This window comes from Mustela nigripes, chromosome 9 (genome assembly GCF_022355385.1).
Source record: "Mustela nigripes isolate SB6536 chromosome 9, MUSNIG.SB6536, whole genome shotgun sequence".
Taxonomy (NCBI): Eukaryota; Metazoa; Chordata; class Mammalia; order Carnivora; family Mustelidae; genus Mustela; species Mustela nigripes.
In genome coordinates this window covers 68,321,543-68,345,663 of record NC_081565.1, presented here as the reverse complement: position 1 = coordinate 68,345,663, position 24,121 = coordinate 68,321,543, and the positions used below count along the sequence as shown (strand labels likewise).

The 24,121-nt window shown below is 39.3% G+C and overlaps 1 protein-coding gene across 3 annotated transcripts in view; it reads right to left on the bottom strand.

Moving 5' to 3' along the window:
* The window catches only part of GKAP1 (G kinase anchoring protein 1), an 80,546-nt gene extending 61,697 nt beyond the window's left edge, over window positions 1–18,849 (bottom strand). Inside the window, exons 1-4 of one of the 3 annotated variants that reach the window (XM_059411787.1) lie at window positions 18,689–18,849; window positions 18,098–18,231; window positions 7,489–7,741; window positions 6,119–6,262 (exon numbers count right to left, since the gene is read on the bottom strand). In XM_059411787.1, the coding sequence (XP_059267770.1) occupies window positions 6,119–6,262; window positions 7,489–7,698 (354 nt within the window). In that variant the 5' untranslated portion in view covers window positions 7,699–7,741; window positions 18,098–18,231; window positions 18,689–18,849. Of the gene's footprint in view, window positions 1–6,118; window positions 6,263–7,488; window positions 7,742–18,097; window positions 18,232–18,343; window positions 18,497–18,688 lie in introns of those variants that run through there. The other 2 variants (XM_059411785.1, XM_059411786.1) reach the window with 2 other exon arrangements.
* Window positions 18,850–24,121: the final 5,272 nt, after the last annotated feature.

The window sequence follows — 24,121 nt, the reverse complement described above, 5'->3', positions numbered from 1 at the left end:
AAAAAATAAAAAAAAAAAAAAAAAAAAAAAAAAAAAAAAAAGAAAAATGGGAAGGCCAGCAAGTCTTTTGGAACTAGATCTAAAAAAATTAATTTGTAAGTCTAAGTTCCATAACAATTTTACCCATTTTACATCCAAGCAAAACAAATTCCAAATGAAGAGTTACTCCTCATTTCCCACAGGCATCATGGGAACAGGATTTTGTAACACAACACAGACACCATTCTGAAGACAATCTAATGCTTACAGCCAATTGCTTCTTTAGCCACAACAGCAGCACTGCCCTGTGGTCCTCTAACTCCATGAGCTTCAGAGTGTGGACCACATATCTTTCACTAATTGGGAAGGCAGAATTATTTTCCCAAAAATCTTCTAATATTCTTATTGAACATTACAATTTTAAAGGCTGTCAACATTCTACAAAAACTGGATCTGCGTGTACACACTAATTATTAGGTTCAGCTTATTTTGATAAAGTATCTTCATGTCTTCTAAGTGTTGTTCACAATTTTTAAATCTGCATATTTGTTGTATGCTTTATTACGCCACCCAAGTAACAAAAATGGTTTAATGATTTACTGAAGGATTAAAAGTAGGAAGGAAAACAGAACTGTAAATAATGCTACTTATAGAAACACCATGAATTGTTAAGTGAACAGAACTCTAACACAGTGAATATAGAACATAAATCTGTATGTGTCAGACTATACATTATAAGTAGAAATTTATGATAGTGAGCATTTGAAATTATGATAGTGAGCATTTGAAATTTTGATTTATTGAGTCAATATATTTGTTCCTAGCTGCCTGCTATGAAACATGGTCAGACCAGTGGCCTGAAGACACCATATTCTTGTTTCACTTTCGAAGTCTTTCCAGAACAAGCACCACATAATGCTTTTTCCAGAACAAAGGTGATGGACTTTTTTGCTAAAGAAAGAGCCAAAAAATACAGAGGATTTATGAACTTGCACTCCTTATAGGGAAACAAGCGCAAGTTAACAAATTGCCAAGGGACTTCTTATACCAGCCATGAGGTTAATGACAAATATCACAAATCACAAACAAACAAAAAACATAACAAGCTATTGGCAAAACACCTTTATCAGATGGACCGGAGGTTTCACTGTACAAGAACAATTACGATTGTGCACATGCTAGCTGATACTTCACTTTAGAGCTGGACAAAACCAGTTTCAATAGGATATTGAATCAATAAGAGGAAGAAATATACAATGATATTTTATCAGTTTATCACTAAAAAATCCGTGAGTAGAAATTTTTCTATTCAGTTAATTTGCTTTTGAGCCATGATGCGGACTTAACATAAAGTACACCAGAATCAGCAATACCAATGTATCATGAATAAAGGAAAACAACATCTACACAGAGGTTTATTCCCAGGCAACAGATACTGGTGAAGAGGACATTTCTTGATCTTAATTGATTTTTTTTAAAGATTTATTTATTTGACAGAGATCACAAGTAGGGAGAGAGGCAGGCGGAGAGAGAGATTGGAGGAAGCAGGCTCCCTGCTGAGCAGAGAACCTGACATGGGGCTTGATCCCACCACCCTGGGATCATGACCTCAGCCAAAGACACTTTAACCCACTGAGCCACTCAGGTGTCAGATGTCCCTTAACTGAGTATTAAAAGAAGAAGCAAAAATTATAAATATAACTAAATCAAAGCCACGAACTATTCATCTTTTTAAAAAATGGCTTTACTGAGATATAATTAACGTATTTCATATATCACATAAAATTCACCCATTTCAAGTGTGAAGCAAGTACCACTTTTGATGCATACAACTCTGCAAAGAAAAAGGAAATATAAGACTATCTTTCCATGCTGAAGTACACTGGGACACATACAAGTCTGTGAGAGGGAAAATGAGATAGAAACAGTTCTTTAAACACTAATAGTGCTTTAAAGATTATCTCTACAATTTCCAGCAGTTTCATAGCATACCTCAGCAAAACACACAGTATCCTGAATAGCCTGAATCTATCCTTTCAGGGTTAATGTGTCACAATTTTTTTAAAATTTTTTTTTAAAGATTTTATTTATTTATTTGACAGAGAGAGATCACAAGTAGGCAGAGAGGCAGGCAGAGAGAGAGAGAGGAGGAAGCAGACTCCCTGCTGAGCAGAGAGCCCGACGCGGGACTCGATCCCAGGACCCTGAGATCATGACCCGAGCCGAAGGCAGCGGCTTAACCCACTGAGCCACCCAGGCGCCCGTCACAATTTTTAATGTTAAGGAAAACATAAAAATTAAGATCAAAATGTGGTCCAGGCAGTTGGTCTACATTGGTCTTTTAATGAGTAAATTCAACTATTTACATTTATTAAATGAAATGTCTATTATTGTTTTTATACCTTATTTCAAAGGCTTCCTTGCATATTCCTGGGCTTTGTCACTTTGCTTATATGGACGAGGTTTAGCTTTTTTTCTTCAACTGACTTTAAGCTCATAGAATGAAAAATTGTTCTCTTTAAAATATAAAAAAAAAAATCACACTTGGAACTATCTATCTTGTACCCATTTTGAAAAATTTTAAATACCCACTGGCTTCTCCAACCAATTTCCTTCCTAATTTTCGTATTCACTTTAGACAAATTTTTCACGTGAGTCGATTTCTCTGTAACAAGCATTTACAATCATAACTTAGAGTTAATTCTGCACTAAATTGGTTTCAATGCTTGCCACTGGTGTTTTCCAATTGTTGTGCTCGTTATTTAGATTTGCCTTTTAATTGGCAGGAGCATATTTCAGAAGAGTTTACAGAAAGGATACTGGCGGTATGCCTCCTTAGCCCTTTCATATCTAGAAATGTATTTCTTTAGCCTTCACAAAAATGACACCTTGGCCAGATATGGAACTTTTGGTCCTAGCATTTCAATTCTGGCATTTAAAGTAACCAGCCTGATTTTTCATCTTGTTTTCTCCCATGTGTAGGTATATATACATACAGAGTATATATATGTATGTATATACACACACATATGTACACACACATATATATATATATACACAGAATACTATTTTGTCTCTCATTCTTGAAATTAGAATCTTTTTAAAAGTCTTTTTTAAAGTTTTCCCAAAAAAGTCTTTTAAAAAGGCTTAAATTCTTTCAAGCTCAGACTGGAGAACTTTACTTAGCTTAGGAAAATTTCTATCAGTATTATCTTTGTTTTTTTTTAATTATTTATTTTTAGTTTATTAACATATAATGTATTATTTGTTCCAGGGATACAGGTCTGTGACTCGTCAGTCTTAACACAATTCACAGCACTCCATATCCATAGCACAATCCATAGCACATACCCTCCCCAATGTCCATCACCCAGTATCAATATTATCTTTAATGACTGCCTCTATTCTGATTGTTGTGGGGACACTAATTATGCCTCTGTTGGATTTCACTTCTGTGTTCCAATCTATCATGCTGATTATATTGGCAAAATATAGCTCAAATTTCCTCCATACAACTGACTCAATCTTCTTCAGTGTATAGTCTGTTCTAATGAATGTTCTAATGAAACTTTTAATTCTGCTATGATTTTATTTCCCTAATTTTTTATTTCACCCACTTCCCTCCCTTTCAATTTCTCTTGTCCACTTTTCATCTCAGTCTATCACCTCACCTTGCTTTATAACATTACTAACCTCCTTGACTTTTACAAGATGTTCTAGCCCCTGGGTTTTTATTAAGGCAAAAGAACAGGTAGTGTCTACAATCAACTTTCGCTTCCTGTAATAAATTTTTTTCAAAGTATACTTTCACTTTGGACACTAAGTACAATGTTCTTTTCCTTTCGTGGGGCACAAACTGCTTCAGTTGATGTGAGATCAACTAAGATCCAGTGTTTTCTTACATGGAGAAGGAATGGATGCTTCATTACTGTCCACCTAGCTGCTATTTAACACCAACTCTCAGATTTTATGCTCAAGCTTAAATGATGTCAACTTACCTTATTGCCTTGATGATTTAAGAGTAGGAAAGTTTGTCTTAGCAAAATTTCTCTTTTGTGTTTGAAATAAGTAGTCACATAACAAACAAGCTTTCTACAGCCATCTCTCTGTCTTATCTCCCTCAATACTGTAATTTCTCATTGTGTTATTCCTTTACTGTGTCAGGGAGAACACCCACCATACTATGTGCTTTCTGCCTAGTCTAGTCACTCCCTGGTTCCTACTTTTAAAATCTGTTATGCCACATAGTAAAATAGATTCCAAATGGTTTACTATCCATCTGTTCCAAAGCCTGCCCTTATCTATTCTTTACTTACCAATATAATTATCTGAGGATCTACTCTATCTCCCAAGACCTTGATTATTTTCCTGCAAGTGAGAATTCCAAATATGGCATCAGGTTTTCCTAAGTGACCCATCAAGAGTATACCCAGCAGAAATCCTCTGAAGTTCCTGAGCCTGGGATAACATTCTTATACAGGGTAAGAGCCAAGTCAACTATTTCCTTTTCATAATTACCTGGTCATTTTGGCAGCATTCAGAGGGGGCAGGAAGAAGGGCAATCAAATATCTGTGCTCAAGTTCCCACATTACATGAAATTTATTTTGGTGCAAATTTGAGTAGTTTTCCTTCATTAATTTTCCAGTGCCCAAAGTGAGAGAAATTCTCTCTGGTGAAGATACTGGTCAATTCTATTACTGTCTAAACAAGTAGATCATTACATTTATACTTATAAACCAGAAGAATCTGTCATAATGAATGCTACAGAAGGAAAAAAGAAATAATCAAATAAAAACTAGAGGTTCTGGGTGCCTGGTGGCTCAGTGGGTTTAGCCGCTGCCTTCGGCTCAGGTCATGATCCCCGGGTCCTGGGATCAAGTCCCGCATCGAGCTCTCTGCTCAGCAGGGATCCTGCTTCCCTCTCTCTCTGCCTGCCTCTCTGTCTACTTGTGATCTCTCTCTGTCAAATAAATAAATAAATAAAATCTTTAAAAAAAAAAAAAACTAGAGGTTTTAACACAAGATGATTTATCCAGTATACCACTGTCTGGAAATATCTTTTAAGCAGCATTTTTGCACAGGTCTCGTGTAATAATTGACACTATTGATAATGCACCTAAGGCATTACAAAACCCTAACAAAAATGTTATAACTAATATAGTTTTTGTCTTAAGAGTGCAGTTTAGTATGTTCTAATTCTTTCAAAACTGGTAACTAAAGCATGATGGGTATAGTACTCTACTAAACCAAACATCTGCTAGAACAATACCTATTCCCAACATATCAACTGCCAGTTTCACAGGTAAGCAAATAAATTACTATTCATTTCCCATACATACAGCCTCTCCTAGAGTACATTCCAGGGTTAGTATGTTATTTTCCTGAACAGCACACACACCAGAACTGATTGATCTTAAAAATCATCTATTTTGTTTTGTTATTAATAATATTTATTTAACAGAAGCACAATGTGTCATGTAAATAGGTTAAAGAAACTAACAAATGCCATAAACTATTGTACATCAAAGTTGAAAACAAGGGGGCGGCCTCGGTGGTTCAGCAGCTTAAACATCTGTCTTTATGATCCCAGGGTCCAGGGATAAAGCCCTGCATCGGGCTCCCTGCTCAGCGGGGAGTTTCCTTCTCCCTCTCCCTCTGCTCCTCTCCTCTGCTCATGCTTTCTTTCTCTCAAATAAACAAATAAATAAATTTTTCCCAAAAAAGTTGAAAAGGAAATCTTCCCCTTTAAAGTCTTCCTTTTTGAAGCAAAATTGTAACTGAGTATTTTTAACAAGAGACCTTGGACCCTACAAATACTGATTTTTTTTTACCTGAAATAATTTAATCCTGTTATTTTACCTTCCCAATCTCTCCCCCATTTGTAAAAAGGCAGATAAAGTGAAAACTCACAAAATAACCGCTTTGAATTACCAAAGGTAACAAAATAATAAATGTATCAATTTTTTCTTAGTGGATGAAAAACAGAACCTCTTATTAAAAGTACAAAGATGTGTGAATTAATCCAATATAAAATGCTCCTCAGAACAGTGGTGTCATGGACTCAGATGCACTAACATTTTAAAAATTCATAAATTCACTGAAATACAAAGCAAAATAATCCGATTTACTTAACTGTACCTGCTCATCTCTTTGCCTCCACTCTTGCCAATTTTCTTCTCGTGAATCCTTCTGCACTGGGTTTGGTAATGAAAGCTCATGTTGAGCATTACAAATGGCATGGGAGGATTTCTGGGGAATTTTCTTAAAAGCAAGATTCCTGAGCTATGAAACAAACAAAAAGCATATTAAAGTCAGTCTACCAATTCTGGAATACTAATGATTTTTTTGGTAAGTTAAAAAAATTTTTATATTCCAAATACTATTCCATTCATTATGTTCTCAGAATCACTGTGTTCTTAATCTTTGTAAAATATTAATTTCATCGTATTTAGATAACATTGGTGGGTTTGAAAATGGATTGTATTCTATTATACCATCATTTTAATGATTCTGATTTACTTAAGAAGTTTATAGGAGTAGAAAACAGTATAACAAGTGTGCTTTTGACTATGCAGTACACCTGAAACTAATATGGCATTGTAAGATTTGTGGTAAGCATAGTATAATGGATAAATTTGTTGAATCACTATATTACACACTTGAAATTAACATAGCATTGTGTCAACTACCCTCAAATAAAAGAAAAAAAATTTTAATGGGATAATGATAATATAATTTAATGCACCAATTACCTTAAAGGATTGTTGTGAGGAATAAAGGACTCAATAAAGGCAGAGTGCTTAAAATATGCCTTTCTTATAATTAACATTATAAATTTAAGATAGATAGATAGATATATATACAACATATATCAACTCTACTTAAAAAAAAGGCAATATCATGGACTAAAAAAGATTCAAGTTTAATGGCTTACAAATTTTACAGTTTAAATAGTGAGAGAAAGTACTTTGGTAGTCCTTAAAAATACAGGGCCTAGTTCACAAAGTAACATAATGAGCTAAAACTGGACCAGCCAAACCACTCCCAACAAAGTGTCATCATCATCATCATCATCATCTGAGATGCAGTAGTTCGAACGGTGAGAGGTTATTATGGATTGCATTGTAATCCCCCAAAAGATTTATCTTAGGCCTGAAAAAAGCAGGGTTTCTGTGAATGTGACATTATTTGGAAAATGAGATCTCACAGATGTCATCAAGGTACCTCATGAGGGGTTACACTGAATGAGAGTGGGCCTAATCCAATACAACAGTTGTCCCTATAAGAAGAGGTGAAGACAGAGATACACAAACAACGCCAAGTAAAAGCAAAGGTAAAGACTGAAGTGACACAGCCATGAGCCAAGGAATGCCAAGGACTGACAGCCACAAGGAGTAGGAAGAGCCCAGGAAGACCACACAGTCTCACAGAGAGCCTGGTCCTTGCAGACTCCTTGGTTTGGACTTCTGCTTACAGCGGGAAAGTAGACATAAAGTTATAATTTTTACCTCATTTGCTTCACTCTGTTGCTGTTCCTTCTTTTTTCTTCTTTTTTCTCTCTTTTTCTCATTTGTAGTTGATTTGCTTGCTTGAGACTTTCCAGTATTCCGACCTTTGCCTTTTCCAGGCTCAGAATCAGAACCACTGCCACTATCTACTTGCAATAGGGCAAAACGAGAAGCAGTAGTGGGAACAGAACTAAGTACTGCTGAGGCCATTGTAAAGATTTCTATTTTAAGATATTTCTATCAAGAATAATTCCTGTGGGGAGGGAAAAGAAGGGCCAGATGAGTAAACATAATCAGTAAAATATGTTCTAGATTCTAGAACAGTGTTAAACACACACACACACACACACACACACACACACACACTTCCCCTGACACTGGATTTAGTCATATTTGGATTCATACCCACCTACTGGCAATAACATTCTTTATTGAGTAAACAATATAAAATTGTATAATATAAAATAGAAAAAAGGAGACTGAGATTTCACAGACTATTGCAAGACTACCACAAATAAAATGTATTCATTTTTCCAAATATGGTTTTTTAAAACTCATTATTTTCTTCTTTTAAATATACTGCTAATAATATATACATATTTACAGAGAACACCCTAAATCAATATGGAGCGGTAGGAATATTTTTCACTGCACACAGAGGCCCTTAGTCCAACTCCATGTTCATCTCTAACTTTCAAGAGGGGGAAAAAGGAATAGAAAAGGAAGAACACTCTTATCATACACAAAATATTGCCTTAAGTTTGATTCTGGAAACTACTACTAAGTCACAGAACTGACAGCAGAACAGAGAACCTCTATTTCCTCAACCAAAGGATACTTATCAAAATCACGTTCCACATTATCTTCTGCTTCATTAGTTTCAGTGTACCCTGAGAGACCTTTTAGACTCAGGGTATTAAAGGTCCTACAGTAATATCTCACCCAAATCATTAATTTAGTTTTACAGAGGAGGCAACTGGTGCTTGGACTGGATAAGTGACTTGCTTAAGGTCATTCTGCAAGTTAGAGGCAGAGTCATGACCTAAACCTAGGTTTGTTGAACTCTGCTCTCCAAGTTCAAAGTAAGAGGCCCTATAACTACTAGGAAGACTCTGTGCTCTTTCCATTCAAAAAGAAACAGATTGTGAAACTCAGAAATTGGTTCATTTTATTTTGAAATGTATCAAGTACACAACCGAATAAAAATTGTTTGTAAATAAATGAACACTCCAAGATCCCAGCACTAAAATTAAGAAAATTTTAACCATTTTGGAGGGGGGGATGTTGGGAGGGCCTGGTGGTGGTTATTAAGGAGGGCACATATTGTATGGAGCACTGGGTGTGGTGCATAAACAATGAATCTTGGAACACTGAAAAAATAAAATTAAATTTAAAAAAATAAAAGAAAAATTTAACCCACCCTGTGCCTCTCACCAACAGCGTCCCAACTGCCCTGGCCAGAGATAACTATTACCCTGATTTTTGTATTAATCATTTCCTTTTCTCTATAGTTTTAACATATCTATCTCAAGCCACAGCACCCCTATCCAAACTAACTACTGTCACTTCTAAAATATCCTCGTTTACACAGATTACACCATTCAATGTGATATGGGACTATGCAAAAGTAAAAATGCTAGAAATGAGAATCATTGGGGTCCATTCTGAAAGCTAACCACATACTACAGTTTGTTTGTTTTTAGGAGGGAACAAAGAAGAAAAGGAATCTTCCATTTTAACTGAAAAAAAATCCAGAAAATTATTTGGAAATCCTTGAGTTTCCTGTTAAAATTAAAGAAAATAAGAGCTGATATTTGAAGATACCACCTAGTAGTTATTAAAGTATTTTTATTATAAATATCCTGTTAAGACCTATTGCGCCTATGTTCAAAAATACACAAAACAAGATAAATACCATAACATATAGAAATGACTTCATACTGACAAATTATGACATATTTTTAGGCTTAAATCTTTGCTGCAAGCATGAGAATTAAGACTTTATAAGTTCCTACAAGGGAGAAGACATGAAAAAATAAAAAAGTTCAAGACTCAAAAGCATTATGGAGGGGCGCCTGGGTGGCTCAGTGGGTTAAGCCTCTGCCTTCAGCTCAGGTCATGATCTCAGGGTCCTGGGATCGAGCCCCACATCAGGCTCTCTGCTCAGCAGGGAGCCTGCTTCCACTCTCTCTCCTCTCTGCCCACTTGTCATCTCTCCTTCTGTCAAATAAATAAATAATCTTAAAAAAGAAAATTCACTTAAAAAAAAATTATGTAAAGTATTAACTCTACTTCAACATGCCACGTGAAAAATTCCTTTAAGTTTTAGCTGCTTTGAGTCCTTTAAATACAATGATCCTACACAGTTGCTCAACAACTATTAGTACATTTAATTTTAACTACTGGGACTATAACCTGCATGGGTTAGACATTCACAAATATTCACTGACCCTCCCTGAAGGAGAATTATGCACCACTCTCCTACTGAATGGAGACATGACCATGTGAGTTACTTTGGCCAGTGAAATATAAGCTTCAAAACCTTTAAAAGTCAGAATACGGTTCCTGCTTCTGTGATTGTTGAAATATAGGTTGAGATGGGAGTCTCCACTGGTCAGGTCTGTTGGGTCTGAAATTATAATGAATAAAGTCTCTTATTCACCTGAAATGGATACACAGCTTAAGCAAGACAGCAACTTTGCTGCTTTAAGATGCAGAAATTTTGGGGATGTTGTTACAGTATAACTAGCTTTATCATGACTGATATCTTACACAAATTTCTTTTCCATTCTAGGACTGATATCAAAACCATGAATGTCACATTTAGACTGCTCTACTTGTGTTAAACGTTTGCATATGTCAAACACATCTCCACAAAGCTCACAGAATTTTCTTTCTGTGGCACAGCTTCCTTACCAATGTATCCTCCAATAAAGTTTCCCTTAGACCTTTGGGCACCTAAGAAAACTCTGGAGCATTCAGAGATGCTGGGCAGGCCACCACCAGATGCAAGCAGCCTCATCAGGTGCCCCGAAGGGGGCAGTGCCTGCACATGCTGCGCTGTGGTTACCCGTCAGCTGTGAAGAGGGAAGTACGTGAGGCCCTGGAAATCTGTTTCATCAGACCAGCACAGGATGCACTTGTGCCTGTCAGGGTAGGCAGGCCCAGGAAACTGTTGGGAAAGTTTGTGCTCTAGCTACCCCAAATGCAACACATGCAGTACAGGGAACAGCAGCTGCTGTCAGGAGTGGGAAAGTACAACATCTCCTAGTAAGCAAGGTTCCAAGCAATGGCCTGAAAGCTCTCCATTCACAAGGCGCAGATACTTCCTCTCACTTGTCAGTGGTACGCCTTTTTAATGGCATAAAGTGTAGCTGCAAGGTGACTGCTCAAACAATGCATATGCTTTCTGAAAATAAGAGCTCGGTTATTTTAAACACTTGAAGTTAGAAAGTCCAATTGAATCTGAACTCCTTTCATTTTATCACAAGAAATTCTTACTACAAAAAAATTTAAGAAATTCTTTACTACATTTTCTATGAGAAAAACTTTTGGATTCTTTAAAAATAATTTCAACTGTTATAAATGATTGAATACTTATTAAAAATGATTTATTTTTATTACCTACTCATCCAAATAAAATTTCAGTGGGAAAGTCTGGATCAGGAATTGTATGTTCTTATTTCAGGGACAAAACTGTTATTTATTTATTCTATTTAAGATTTTATTTATTTGACAGAGATCACAAGCAGGCAGAGAGGCAGACAGAGAGAGAGGAAGGGAAGCAGGCTCCCCGCTGAGCAGAGAGCCCAATGTGGGGCTCAATTCCAGGACCTTGGGATCATGACCCAAGCCAAAGGCAGAGGCTTTAACCCACTGAGCTACCCAGGCACCCACAAATCTGTTATTTAAAAACTTCTGTTCATGGAAGCAAGCAACAATTTTCTCATGCGTAACCCTGAAAAGATTCTAAAGTTTTACACAAACTCAGCATTTAGTATCTTTCCTAATACTTTATATTTTGTTTTACTTATCCTAATCATATCCTATAAAGCAAACGTAACACGTTTTTTCCAGCCCACTCCACATAGACACTGAGGATCCCTTCCCAGTTTGGGGGCAGTGAGATGCTCTGGTCTTTCATGGTTGTAATGCAGAAATCAAACGGCAGGAAAGCACTAGCCTATGATGGCAACCTGGAACAAGAATCCCTAGTCAAACCTGTTCAACCTGCTGCTTATTGAGAGCTCCCGAGCAACCCATCTGATCTCTCAGTTTCCTCATCTGTGAAATGGGGACAAGAATGCATATTTCACTGTGATGCTGTAAAGATTAAATAATCTATGTGATGTGCTTAGAACAGTTGCCAGAACAGCAGAAGCACTCAAATGTAGATGGCTGCTGGTGTTCTTAATACAATTACTAACCAAAGCGTGACTTGAGGTCCTATGAGGCACAGGAGAACTGGCACAAGCTATTTAAAAATTTGGCTAAGCATGTCTGACTTGAGTGCAAAAAGTGATTGGAAACTTAAATCAACATCTAGCCATTCTCAAAGTTAAGATTTTAACCTATGAAATGAAGGGAAAAAGTGTTTAGGCCCTGAGAAGTAGGGATCAAGCAGTCAACCACTGAAAAGAGAAGATTATACCTAACAAACGGCAGAGGGAAACACCAATCTACCTGAAACCCCAAAATCACAGAAGGGACTATGTTTTAAACAGTAGACACACAGCAGACAGACAATAAACAATTCCTGAATGAATGAAAAGAAGTAATAAAAGAATGATAAACTGAAAAGAAAGCATGAGAACAAAGAGTATTAAATGAGAAACAGTAAAAAAACAAAAAACATTTTTCTGAGGAGGCAGCTACCTATGATACACCTCAGCAACCTGAGTGTCAAAATACTTTAACTCAAGAAATGGTAGACAGAAAGAAGGAAATGTTCACCTATAATGATCCCTTGTTTGGTCTGGGGCAGGGCTACATAACAGAACAGAATAGTGGCCACCCCTTGCACTACACATAACAACTGAGGGAGTAAGGAAATGGGACAACTGGAAGAGCTTCATCATCTATGCTACATACTATACTTTAAAAGGCAGGGGGTAGGGGGGTGCCTGGGTGATTCAGTGGGTTAAGTGTACGACTCTTGGTTTTGGCTCAGGTGTCATGGGTCCTGGACTGGCTCCATGCTCAGCACTGGGTCTGCTTGAAAGATTGTCTCCTTCTGTCTTCCCCCCATTCACATGCACACATGTGGCCACATGCTCTCTCTCAAATAAATAAAAATCTTAAAAAATATATATATATAATAGCTAACACATCATCCACCTTAACAGCCAAGAAAGAAATTGATGCAGCAAGTAAAAGGCACACTAACCAGTACTTCAGAAGTGTGGCGAGGTGCGGGGGGGGGGGGGTGGTGGTAAATTTTAACTGAAAGGAGGAAATAAAAATATTAAAAAATCCCAAATTTGTAAATATGTATATAGCTTTCATACATACCAAAAAGAAGGAAATGCACAGGACTGTGCATTATGCTTATTTCCTTTTCAGTAGTTTTCACTCTTTCCCCAAATATTCTATAATAACCATATTTCTTCTATAAGAAAAAAAGTCATTTTGGAAAGGGCAAATGGCTATCTATACCTAAATTCAAAAAGATAAACATAATGTACTCAATGCAATATTGACTTCTCTGTCCTTGATGCTCTGGTCTTTCCTGTTAATGATGCACAAAAGACAGAGAACAATTATGAAAGACTGCTTGGTGCATGCCTTTAAGAGAACATTACCTTCATTAATAAATTGTTCAGAATTTGCAAAAAGATGGTTATCTTATACAATCCAGGGATTTATTTGAAACTTTTTTGGTAAACGCTGGAGAGAAAAGGGGATACAAAGGCAGACCATGAAAACACCAGGCTTTTTTATTTTTAAAGACACTATTTCAGGGAATGGCTAGGGTTAATATACCTTCAGAATACTACTCCTTCAGTCTTGTGTCCTAAACTTCTGCATCTCCACCTACCGTCATAGCTAAGAGATATGAGCATGAGTAGGTTTATATAGAGCACTTCTCATCCTCCTTACCATTTTCCTTTTCTTTCTGTCTCATGTGGTCTTTAAAATACAAATACTCAAATACTCAGATGTTTATATACCCTTACGTGATATAGACATAATTAAGATATACAAAAACTACATAGCAGACATCTTGTAAGCTACCAACATTGGTCAGTGTATGAATGTGGTGGCTAGTGCTATAAATTAAATAGGCCTTTACATATTACTAAGAATCTATACAAATCAGGTTTTTAGTCCAGAAATATAATGATTACTCTTTAAGCTTCTCCTCTTCCCTTTGAGTCCCTTTTTAAACATAAGTTAAAGGCAAAGAACAAAGCTAGAGATAACACGCTTCTAATTTCAAGCTATATTACAAAGCCATAGTAATCGAAACTGAATGGTACTGCTATAAAGATAGACACATAAACCAATAGAACAGAATAGAGCCCAGAAAACTGATCCCAAACAAGGTTATTTAATTTACAACAGAGGAAGAAAAAATACACAATGAGAAAAGGACACTCTCTTCAATAAATGGTGCTGGGAAAACCATTGTTTTATGCAAAACAATGAAACTGTACCACATTATATTATACACAAAAATTAACTCAAAATGGATTAAACACCTAAATGTGAGACCAGAAACCATAAAACTCCTATGGGAAAACAGGCTGGGACAACTGGGTGGCTCAATCATTTAAGTGACTGCCTTTGGCTCAGGTCATGCTCCCAGGGTCCTGGGATAGAGTCCCACATTGGGCTCCCTGCTCAGCAGGGAGCCTGCCACTCCTTTGCTTGTGTGCGTTCTCCCTCTTTCTCTCTGACAAAGAAGTAAAATCTTTAAAAAAAAAAAAAAAAAAGAAAGAAAAAAAGAAAAAGAAAAGGAAACAGGCAGTAAGCTACTTGACGTCACTCTTGCTAATATTTTTGGATCTGATGCCAAAGGCAATGGCAACAAAAGCAAAAATAAACAAGACTACATCAAATTAAAACACTTTTGTACAGAAAAAAAAATCATCAAGACAAAAAGACACCCTACTGAACAGAAGATATTTGCAAATCACATATCTGATAAGGAGCTACTATCCAAAATATATAAAGAACTCACACAACTCAGTGACCAAAAAATTCAATTAGAAATGGGCATAAGATCTGAATGATGCTTATCCAAAGACATACAGATGGCCAAAAGGCATATGAAAAAAATGCTCAACATCACTAATCATCAGGGAAAGTAAAGTCAAAACCATAATGAGATGTCATCACACACCTATCAGAATGCCCATTATCAAATAAGAGAAGAAATAACAAGTGTTGGAGTGGTTGTGGAGAAAAGGGAACCCTTTCATACTGTTGGCAGGCCACTATGAAAAAACAGTATGGAGAGTCCTCAAAAAATTAAAAACAGAACTACTATATGATCCAGCAATTCCACTAGTAGGTATTTACCCAAAGAAAACAAAAACACTAATTTGAAAAAATATAAGCACCCCTATCTTCACTGCAGTATTGTTTATAACAGCCAAAACAAGGAAACAATCTAAGTATCCACTGATGTCTGAATAGATAAAGAAAATGCGGTATATATACATAATAGACTACTACTCAGCCACATAAGGAAATCTTGCCATTTGTGACAAAAAGGAATGGACCTTGAGGGCATAATGCAAAATGAAATAATTCACAGAGAGAAAGATTCCACCATATATGTGAAATCTAAAAAGCAAAACAAAAGAACAAATAAAACTCACAGATACAGAGAACAGACTGGTGGTTATCAGAAGGGAAAGGGGTTGGGAGATAGGTGAAAAGGGTAAAGGGGGTCAATTGTATTGTAACAGATAGCAGATAACTAGACTTACGATGATGATCACTTTGTAGTATATATAAATATAAAATTATTATGCTGTACACCTAAAACTAATGTTATATACCAATTTTACTTCATAACAAAATAAAAATAACTTAGAAGTACTTAGAGAAGGACAGAAGAAAATTCCCAAAGATAATTTTAAAACAACTGTTTTAGGGGCACATGGTGGCTCAGTTGGTTAAGCGTCCAACTCTTGGTTTCAGCTAAGGTCATGATCTCAGGATTGTGGAATGAAGCCCCATGTCAGGCTCCACATTCCGTGGGGAGTCTCCTGGAGATTCTCTCTCCCCCTTTCCTTCAACCCCCACTTGCGTTTTCTCTCTCCCTCTCTCACTCTTTCTAAAAAAAAAAAGTTTTAAATGTAAAGACAATTGTTTCAGGTCAAAATGCACAAGAATTAAAAAGAAGTTCACAAATATAAATATGCAGGCAGCTCATAACACTGAAGTACAATATTCTATAATTTATTAATGACTACCATAAGTAAAAACTATTAATTTCTCTATAATCAAATCTCTAAAATCTCTGAGATCACAGTAATATCAAATTATAGTGAATCTCCATTTTAATATATACTCAATACTAAAAAAATCCAATTATTTGACTTATCAAATATTATAGCACATCTTAGGGCTTCCTACAGTAACTGTCCTTCCTTAGATGTTGTACTATAGCAAAATAAACTACGTAAAATTTCCTGACCATGCATTTAGTTTTACTTGTTCATATCTTTTTTTCTGTTGCCTCTGGCTAAAATGCCCTCCTTCTTTTCGACATAAAACTTCTATTCACTCTTCAAAATTCTGCTCAGGGGCTAGCATCTCTATGAAGCTTTCTCTGACCTGCCCCTCAACTTAATCATTCCCTTCTCTGTAATATGTCTGTACTTTTATATTTATTATTAAGTGGATTCCATTAAAATTATGTTTGTTCTTGTGCCTAGCCACCTACAATCAGGAATTCAACATTCTGAAAGTCAATCCCTAACAAAACCACAGGACTAAGCACCCAAAAGATAAATTTACTGAAGTTTAAAAATATACTTGTATTCCTCAAGTACACAGCTATCTATGCATTGACATACATACTTTAATATGGAATGTACAGCAAAAGAAAATGTAAAAGTACACTACAGATAATCCTCAATTCCCATAATGTAAATGCGAGTTAACAATGGTTATTAGCAGTTCACGTTTGTTTCATTAGAAGTGCCATGCTACTAAGTGATCACCACAGATAATTTTGTTTAGGAGACATATTTGCTTAAGAAACATAACTGGTTTTAAAGTGTTGATTTAAAAAAAATTAGGATACATCAGGTGAACTCTAAAAACAAATGGCCTAAATGGTGAAGGGCAGGATTTCTAAATGGCTGGTATTCTTGGACTCCCCCACCAAGATTCTGAGGACCACTGCCACTATGACCTCATCCTGCCAGACTATGACCTCTCTAGGGTCAAGAAAAATGGCAGCAGTAGCCATACCTCAGTCTAGAGCAACCAGATATATTCCTTTAGTAAAATGATAGTCATCTTCCATTAACCATCAACCAGTTTGGCCTAATCAAACAATAAATTAATATGATGTAGATATAATTAGTGTGGCCTCCTAGAAATGTAACTTAGATTTAAAAAGACAGATTGAGCATAAAATGAAATGGCACTGAGTATCAGTTATTTAGTACCTGGTGAAACTTTAACAAATATATTATTTCATGTTTCGTGTTCCTCAAATAACACAACTAAACAGTATCTTTCACTTTGGCTTTTTATAAAGTTCACAACCAACAACTGCCAAGTGCAGACCAAAACCACACTCCCAACACACTTATGTCCTAAATTACATTTTTTTCTTCACAGTTAAGTACTGCTGCCCTAATCCTTCTGCACTTAATTTCTGGAGGCTGAAAAATCAAAAAGTACAAGCAGGTATTGAGTGAGGATCTAAAGGATTCTCCCACAGATAAAATACGTGTATTTTCATTTGCCCCAATGTTCTTTTGGTCAATTCCAGGTTTTTGCTCTTAGTCCACAGGGTGAAGCTACTAGATTGGTATTGTACAGATAAGTCTGTTGTAACCCTTTATGACAATTAAGAATATCTCCCATTAATGAGAATTTGACTAACACCAAGTATAGTCACAAACCTGTCGAGAAACAAAATCTAAAGTTCCATAGACTGAGCATTTTTAATTTTTCAATTTCCCATGAAGTTTCTCTAATATTCTCATGGCTCCAGGTCAAATGAATTAAGCTGATGATTCAGGCTACAATCACAAGCACAGTTACTACATAAAGAAATAAATAATACTGAACGATGTAGAAAAAAATTCATGGGCTTTTCCGTTTAAAAAAAAAAAAAAGTGAGCTTTCATTAGTGCCTCTGGTGAAAGCCGTAGCACCCACTCAACCGTAAAATCTAAGGTAAGAATGAAAAATCTAAAAGAAGCTGGAGAGAAAAGACAATGTAATAAGCCATTTTTGTCATTACTGTTCCGTATCTACTAAGCCCCCTACATGCTAGAGATCTGACAAAAATTCTCAAAGACTGCTGTTCCCAAGAATAACGGCAAGTAACAACATTCAAAACCCCTCTCATTTACTTTTCAACAGCTAGCGGGGAGGAGGAGGAGCACTTTATTCAAAAAGTAATCCACCATACCTCATTCATGAATGAAAGCCAAATTTCACCCATAGGCTGTCAACCGATGCTCCAAAACTTACTCGCACAAAGTATACGGAGAAAGAAATAGGGCTGGGCGAACCCTAACTCGGGCAGAGAAGCGGCTTCCAAACCTGAAAGGGAGAAAACAGCGAGTCAGGTCGTGGCTCCAGAAATTTCTGAGCGCCCGGCTCCGGCTCCGGGCGAAGGAGCGCGCTGCCCGCGGCGGGGAGGGGGCGACGGCACCTGTCACTCGGCGGCCCCGCCACCACCGTAGCCCCCCCACGGGCCCGGGCCCCGCGGAGTCTCGGGAGGCTCAGCCACGGCCCGGGCGCCGGGGCCTGGGGAGGCGCGGGTCCCTCTCCTCCGCCCCGAGCCCTGCGCCGAGCGGCGGGGCCGCGGCCCTTCCCGAGGAGCGGCCCTCCCGCGCCCTCTGCCCAGCGGCTCCGGCCAGCGGGGCCCGTCGCCTCAGGCCGAGTCCTCAACCGCCGAGCCCGAGGCGCACGGAGCGGCGCGGCCGAGGTGCAGCCTCCGCCTCAGGGGCGCCGGAGCGGGCCCCCCGCGAGGCGGGCCCGCCCTCCGCGTACTCACCGGGCCTCCCCGGCCGCCGGCTCGGCCCTCCTCTCCCTCCTCCCCCCGCCGCCGCCGCTCCCGCGGCTCCCGGGGCGGCCGCACTGGGCGTTGGGACTAGGCTGGGTCAAGGGGCGGGGGCGGGCTCGCGCCGGGCAGGGGTCGCGCGGCAGCCCCGCGAGCGGGCGCCGGGCACTAACGGGCCCCGCGAGCGGGCGCCGGGCTGGGAGGGCTGGAAGGGCTGGGCGGCCCGCGGCGGGGAGCGCGGCTGCAGGCTGCGGTGAGGGGCGGGGAGAGCGCGGCTGCGAGGCGAGGGCGGGAGGGAAGTCCCGGCGGAGGGGGCGGCGTGAGAGCCGCGGGGCGGAGCGGGGGCGGGGCCAGGCGCGCCCGCTGCCGCGCGCGGAGGTTTGTTTATTTTCTCGGTTGGTTGCGGCGCTGGCGCGTGGGTAGAGGTTTGCGGATGACGTGAGCACCCGGAGTTGGGGGAGAGGACCAGAACCACCTGCTGGAGAAGGGGAGCTACGGGGGCCGGGCAGGGTCCAAACGGCTCGCGTAGGCGGCGGCGCTGCGGTCCTTCGGGTTACCGGGAAGAGAAGGGCTTTCCCTGGGCGTGTGGAAGGAGGGAGGCCTCCCGAGAGAATAGGGCGCCCGGCCATCCCCCCCTCAGTTCGGCGGTCTCACCTGCGTCGCCGAGAGCAGTCTGGGGACTGTGGAGTGGAAGAGGGCCGTGGGGTCTGGTGGCCTGGGTTCGACCTCCAGTTAGTGAAGTAGGGATAGTCCTGAAAGTCAAGACTGCATCAGCTCTTCGTAAGATAAATAATCAGCGTTGCTCCGTTCTCCGTAGAGTTACACGGTCCATCACGGTTATCTCCCTAGGTGCTCCGTCAGGGAGTAGGATTCTCATTTCACGAGCCAAGTAACTCACCCAAAGCCTCACCGCTAATAAATGTCAGAACCAGAACCCAGCTGTACTCACTTCACATTCTGTACTGCTTACCACTGATCACAGCATCTCCCTAAAACACTTCGATTTAACTCATAGACATAAGCTCCCATAGGTAACGCCGGCAGGGGTACGGACGGTAAAGACGTTAACCTTGTCTTCGGAGAGTAAGGAATAAAGATAAAACCGTTCTAATAAAAGACAAACCGTGCTCGGTGCCGTTTGAAAAACACAAAGTACTGAAGATCAAAAAACTGCTCATATCTATCTGGGGGATCTGGAAAGAAAGGCGGCACGGAGGAGGAGCCATTTGAAATGGACCCTGAAGGAGATGGGGACGTTTTTATAGCAAGAAGGGGTAGCATGAGAACATTTATGAAGATCAATCAATGAAAGTCATGGTCAGGAAAAAGTAAATGGTTAAATTCCAGGGCATGTCGAGAAGTAGCGGAGACAAAAGGGAATGGGTTCCTATGCCAAGAGGGAGAATTTGTATTTAACACAGTACTTTGAGTTTTCCTGGTTTAAAAGTTTTGGGCCTCTCTGTGAATGGATACGGAAATCAGAGGTGAGAAAAACTCCAGACAGACCTGCAATAGGCCAGATGAGAGGTATTGATGAGTCTAAGCTAAAGGTAGGGCAGGAAGATGATGTGGAAGCGAAATCTACAAAATTTGGCAATCGATTGGTTTTACAAGAAGAAGGGATAACATGAGAATATATATGAAGGTGGAAGCAAAGAACTGAAGATAGTGGAGGTTCTGAGTGTGTAGGTAATTATAGAAGAGACAGAAGTAGGAACTGCTTTTGGGGAGTTCAGTTTAGATTTGGACACTAAGAATTTGAAAGATCATTGAGACATCCAGCTAGAGGTGGATATTAAGAAGTTAGAAATAAAAAATTTGAAATATAGGAAAGATGGTTGAGCTGGAAAATAGATTAGTAAGTTAACAGCCTAATGGTGGTATTACTGTGAGAGAAAAGAAGAAAACAAAGGTCAGAACCTTGGAGAACATCTTCTTTAGAACTTTGCTACTTAGAAGTGTGGCCAATGACCCAGCAGCCTTGCCAGGGGGTTAGAATGGTAGAATTTCAGGCCCCTCAACCCTGAAACATGCTAAATCAGCACCCTCAATTTAACAAGAACTCTAAGTGATTTGTATTACATCATAGTTTGAGAAACTCTGACCTAGATAAGAGAAGCCAACAAATAAAGAAGGGATCTAATCTAGATGAGGGAAACCAGGAAAGAAAGAGGGAAGAGGAAGTAAGAGGAGAACCAGGGTAATGCAAAATCACCAAAGCAAGGTAAATTGGAGTTTCACAAAAGCAGGAGCAGGAAAGAGTGTTTATCGTCACTATCTAATATCACAAAGGTTAAGGAGCGCAAAGAAAAAGAGTGTGTTTGAATTTTGTAATAGGGTGGTATGATTACACGACCATGTTTTAATTGAAAACTTGGCAACTACTCCTTTGTGATGGGGACAACCTAGAAATATAATCCCCCCCTATTCCCCCACCCCCATGTATATGGGACATATGGAAGTAGGCTTGTGGATTTGATAGAAATTCTTTTCTAGTTGCTTCTATTTTCTCAGTGAACTAAGAAGCAAGATCATTTTGGCAGACTGCTAGTTGTCCATCACAATCTCTTCTTCCCTTCCTCTTGGGCACACGGACTATTTTTCTCAGCTTTTCTTCCAGTTAGTATGGTCAAGTATTAAGTTACTGCTAGTGGAATGTGAGCACAAATGATGTCTGCCACGGCCAGGCCAGTGTGTCTCCATGCACTTTTCCTTCTTGCCAGGTGGATTATCAAGATGACTACAAGGCCCTGGTGTTGATAGAGCCACAAAAAAGAAGGTGTCCAGATGGAGAGTTGCCCGCTGATCTGGAACCCCTACCGTCAATTATTATGTGAGCAAGATCCTAAATTTCTCTGTTAGGTTGGAGCTTTAACGTTTTGGGGTCTACATTAGCCTTACTCTATTTAATGTAATCAGTGACTGATGGGGGCCTTGGGAGAGGGAGAAGGGAGGAGAGGTGAAAAAACATTCTGACTGTGGGAGAGAGACTGACTAGGGAAGCATAGCAGGGTTTCCAGGCACTAGGAAGGGCCTGCCTAAGGGAGCGGTCATGAACTTACAGTCAGACCAGTCAATATGTTTGTGCATTTTCCCCTAGCCATATTCCGTTGTTTATGTGCAAACACTGAGTAGGTGGTTTGGGATTAACCAGGACTGAATAGAATGGGGAGCAAGGGGCAAAGTGGCTGAGGGTAGAAACAAAGGAGGCACCATAATTTCAGAGGAGGTAAGAGGTAAGGCTGTGAGAGGGGTGGGGAATAGGGCAAAGATGGTAGGGCAAATAGATTGGTGATTCTGAGCAGGTTGAAGAAGAGTTGGAGTTTTGTTACTATAAAGAGTTACTTGGAAAGATAAGAGGTAGGTTGGAGAGTAGGAGGCTTGAAAGCAAAATGAAAAGTGGGACTATAGTTGGTAGTGATGTCAAAGTGTAGGGAATGATCACGAGAGTGGAGTGTTGAGATAGCTGCGGGTATAAGATCATTTGAAGAGGACTGGTCAGGGAATTGAGAGTGTTTGAAAGATATGATATATATGTCTCCGTCTCACAGAGAATTACCAAAGGACTGTTAATAATGTTGGAGTGGCAAGTAGCCTTGGAGACCGTGGTAATGAGCCTGGTACTAAAGTCTTCAAAGACTGAGGGGTTGAATTCTCTGAATTAGTGTTTCAAGGCCATCAGTGCCTCTCTGTGTTAAACTCTTACTGAGATCATGTTTCATTTAAACAGGCGCTTTTAAGTATTGTGTTACTAATGTGGGATTTGTAATTGCTTCTCTTTGACCTCTCCGATTACAGATGGTAACTGCTTTCTTTAAGAGGAAATGCCCATCTGTCTGTATTATAAAACAAACACATGCCAGGCTTCCCAATTTAAATGACTGTGCTTTAAAATTTATCATAAACTACTCTGTTCTACCTCCAACATGTATCCTCAAGGAGATCCATCCAATGTGATGCTCGCTATGCTATGTCAAATAATGGGCTGTAATGTTCAAAATCTGTGTGAAAAACCTTAAGTATAACTTAAGTCAACCATAAATAGGGATTGACTAGAGACCTGACAAATTGAAAATGAAAAGATTGCTTATAATTTAGAAAATCATCTACCACGTTGTATACATAGGGACTCTGGAGTCAGATTGCTGGGGGTTGAACATAACACCCGTCTAAGGGGTTATTGTGAGGATGAGATATGTAATATATACAATAAAGATGAGCATTTAAAAGACTGCTTAGCACATATAAGCCCATGATAAAAGTTATAGTTATTCTATTACTGTACCATAATTCTTATAGAATTGCCTATAACAATATTTTAGCCTTTTCTACTTAGAAAATATGTTCATTACATCTATCCATGTTAAGACCTATTAATAGGGAGATTTCTGGTTAAATGTGGTGCATCAAACACACCTTTTTCTCCACTTACTCCAAATACCCATTAAAAGGACAGCTGGCTCAGTCAGTACAACGTGCAACTCTGGATTTAAGGGTTGTAAGTTGGAGCCCCACATTGGATATAGAGATTACTTAAAAATAAAATCTTTAAAAATAAAAAAATAAAGTGAGAGGGGCACCTGGGTGGTTCAGTCGGTTGAGCATCTAACTCAGTTTTGTCTCAGATCTTGATCTTATGTTTATGAGTTTGGGCCCCTATTGAGCTTCATGGCCAGCACACCCAGCGTGGAGCCCATTTAAGAAAACAGTAATAATTGGGGCACCTGGGTGGCTCAGTCGTTAGACATCTGCCTTTGGCTTGGGTCGTGATCCTGGGGTCCTGGGATCAAGCCCCACTTCGGGCTCCCTGCTCAGAGTTCCCTCTGAAGCCTGCTTCTCCCTCTCCCACTCCTCCTGCTTGTAGTCCCTCTCTTGCTGTCTCTCTCCATGTCAAATAAATAAATAACATTTTTAAAATAATAAAATAAAATGAAATGATAGTGAAGCAATAAAAAAGGTATAAAACCATAACGTGAAGCAAAGAGGAAAATATCCCTGCTAAAGAAGGATGTCAGCAAACCTTAGGAACATGGAAAGCAGATGAATGAGTGACAAGTGACTTACCAAAACCCAGAAAGTTATGCCTTTGGGAGGGGTAGAGCCAGCCAGAGTGGATCCATTCACAACACAGACTCTATATGGGAAGGCTCTGAAACTAGAGCTGCTATAATTCTGAAAGCAGAGGTGAAATAGGACTAGAAACTGGAATTCATTATGAAGTTGTATAAAGAATAGTGGGATACTTCCTTCCCCTGAATCCCTACCCCTTCCATGCTGCCCTACCTCAGTAGAAGATGGGATGTTTACTTTCCGAAGAGGTTGAGTCAGAGCTCCCCTGGACACCAGGCAGGGCTGAGGATAGGGGTGACTCATTCCACAGAAAAGCAGAATTCAATGAAGTTTTGCATGTTGAATCACAAGACATAT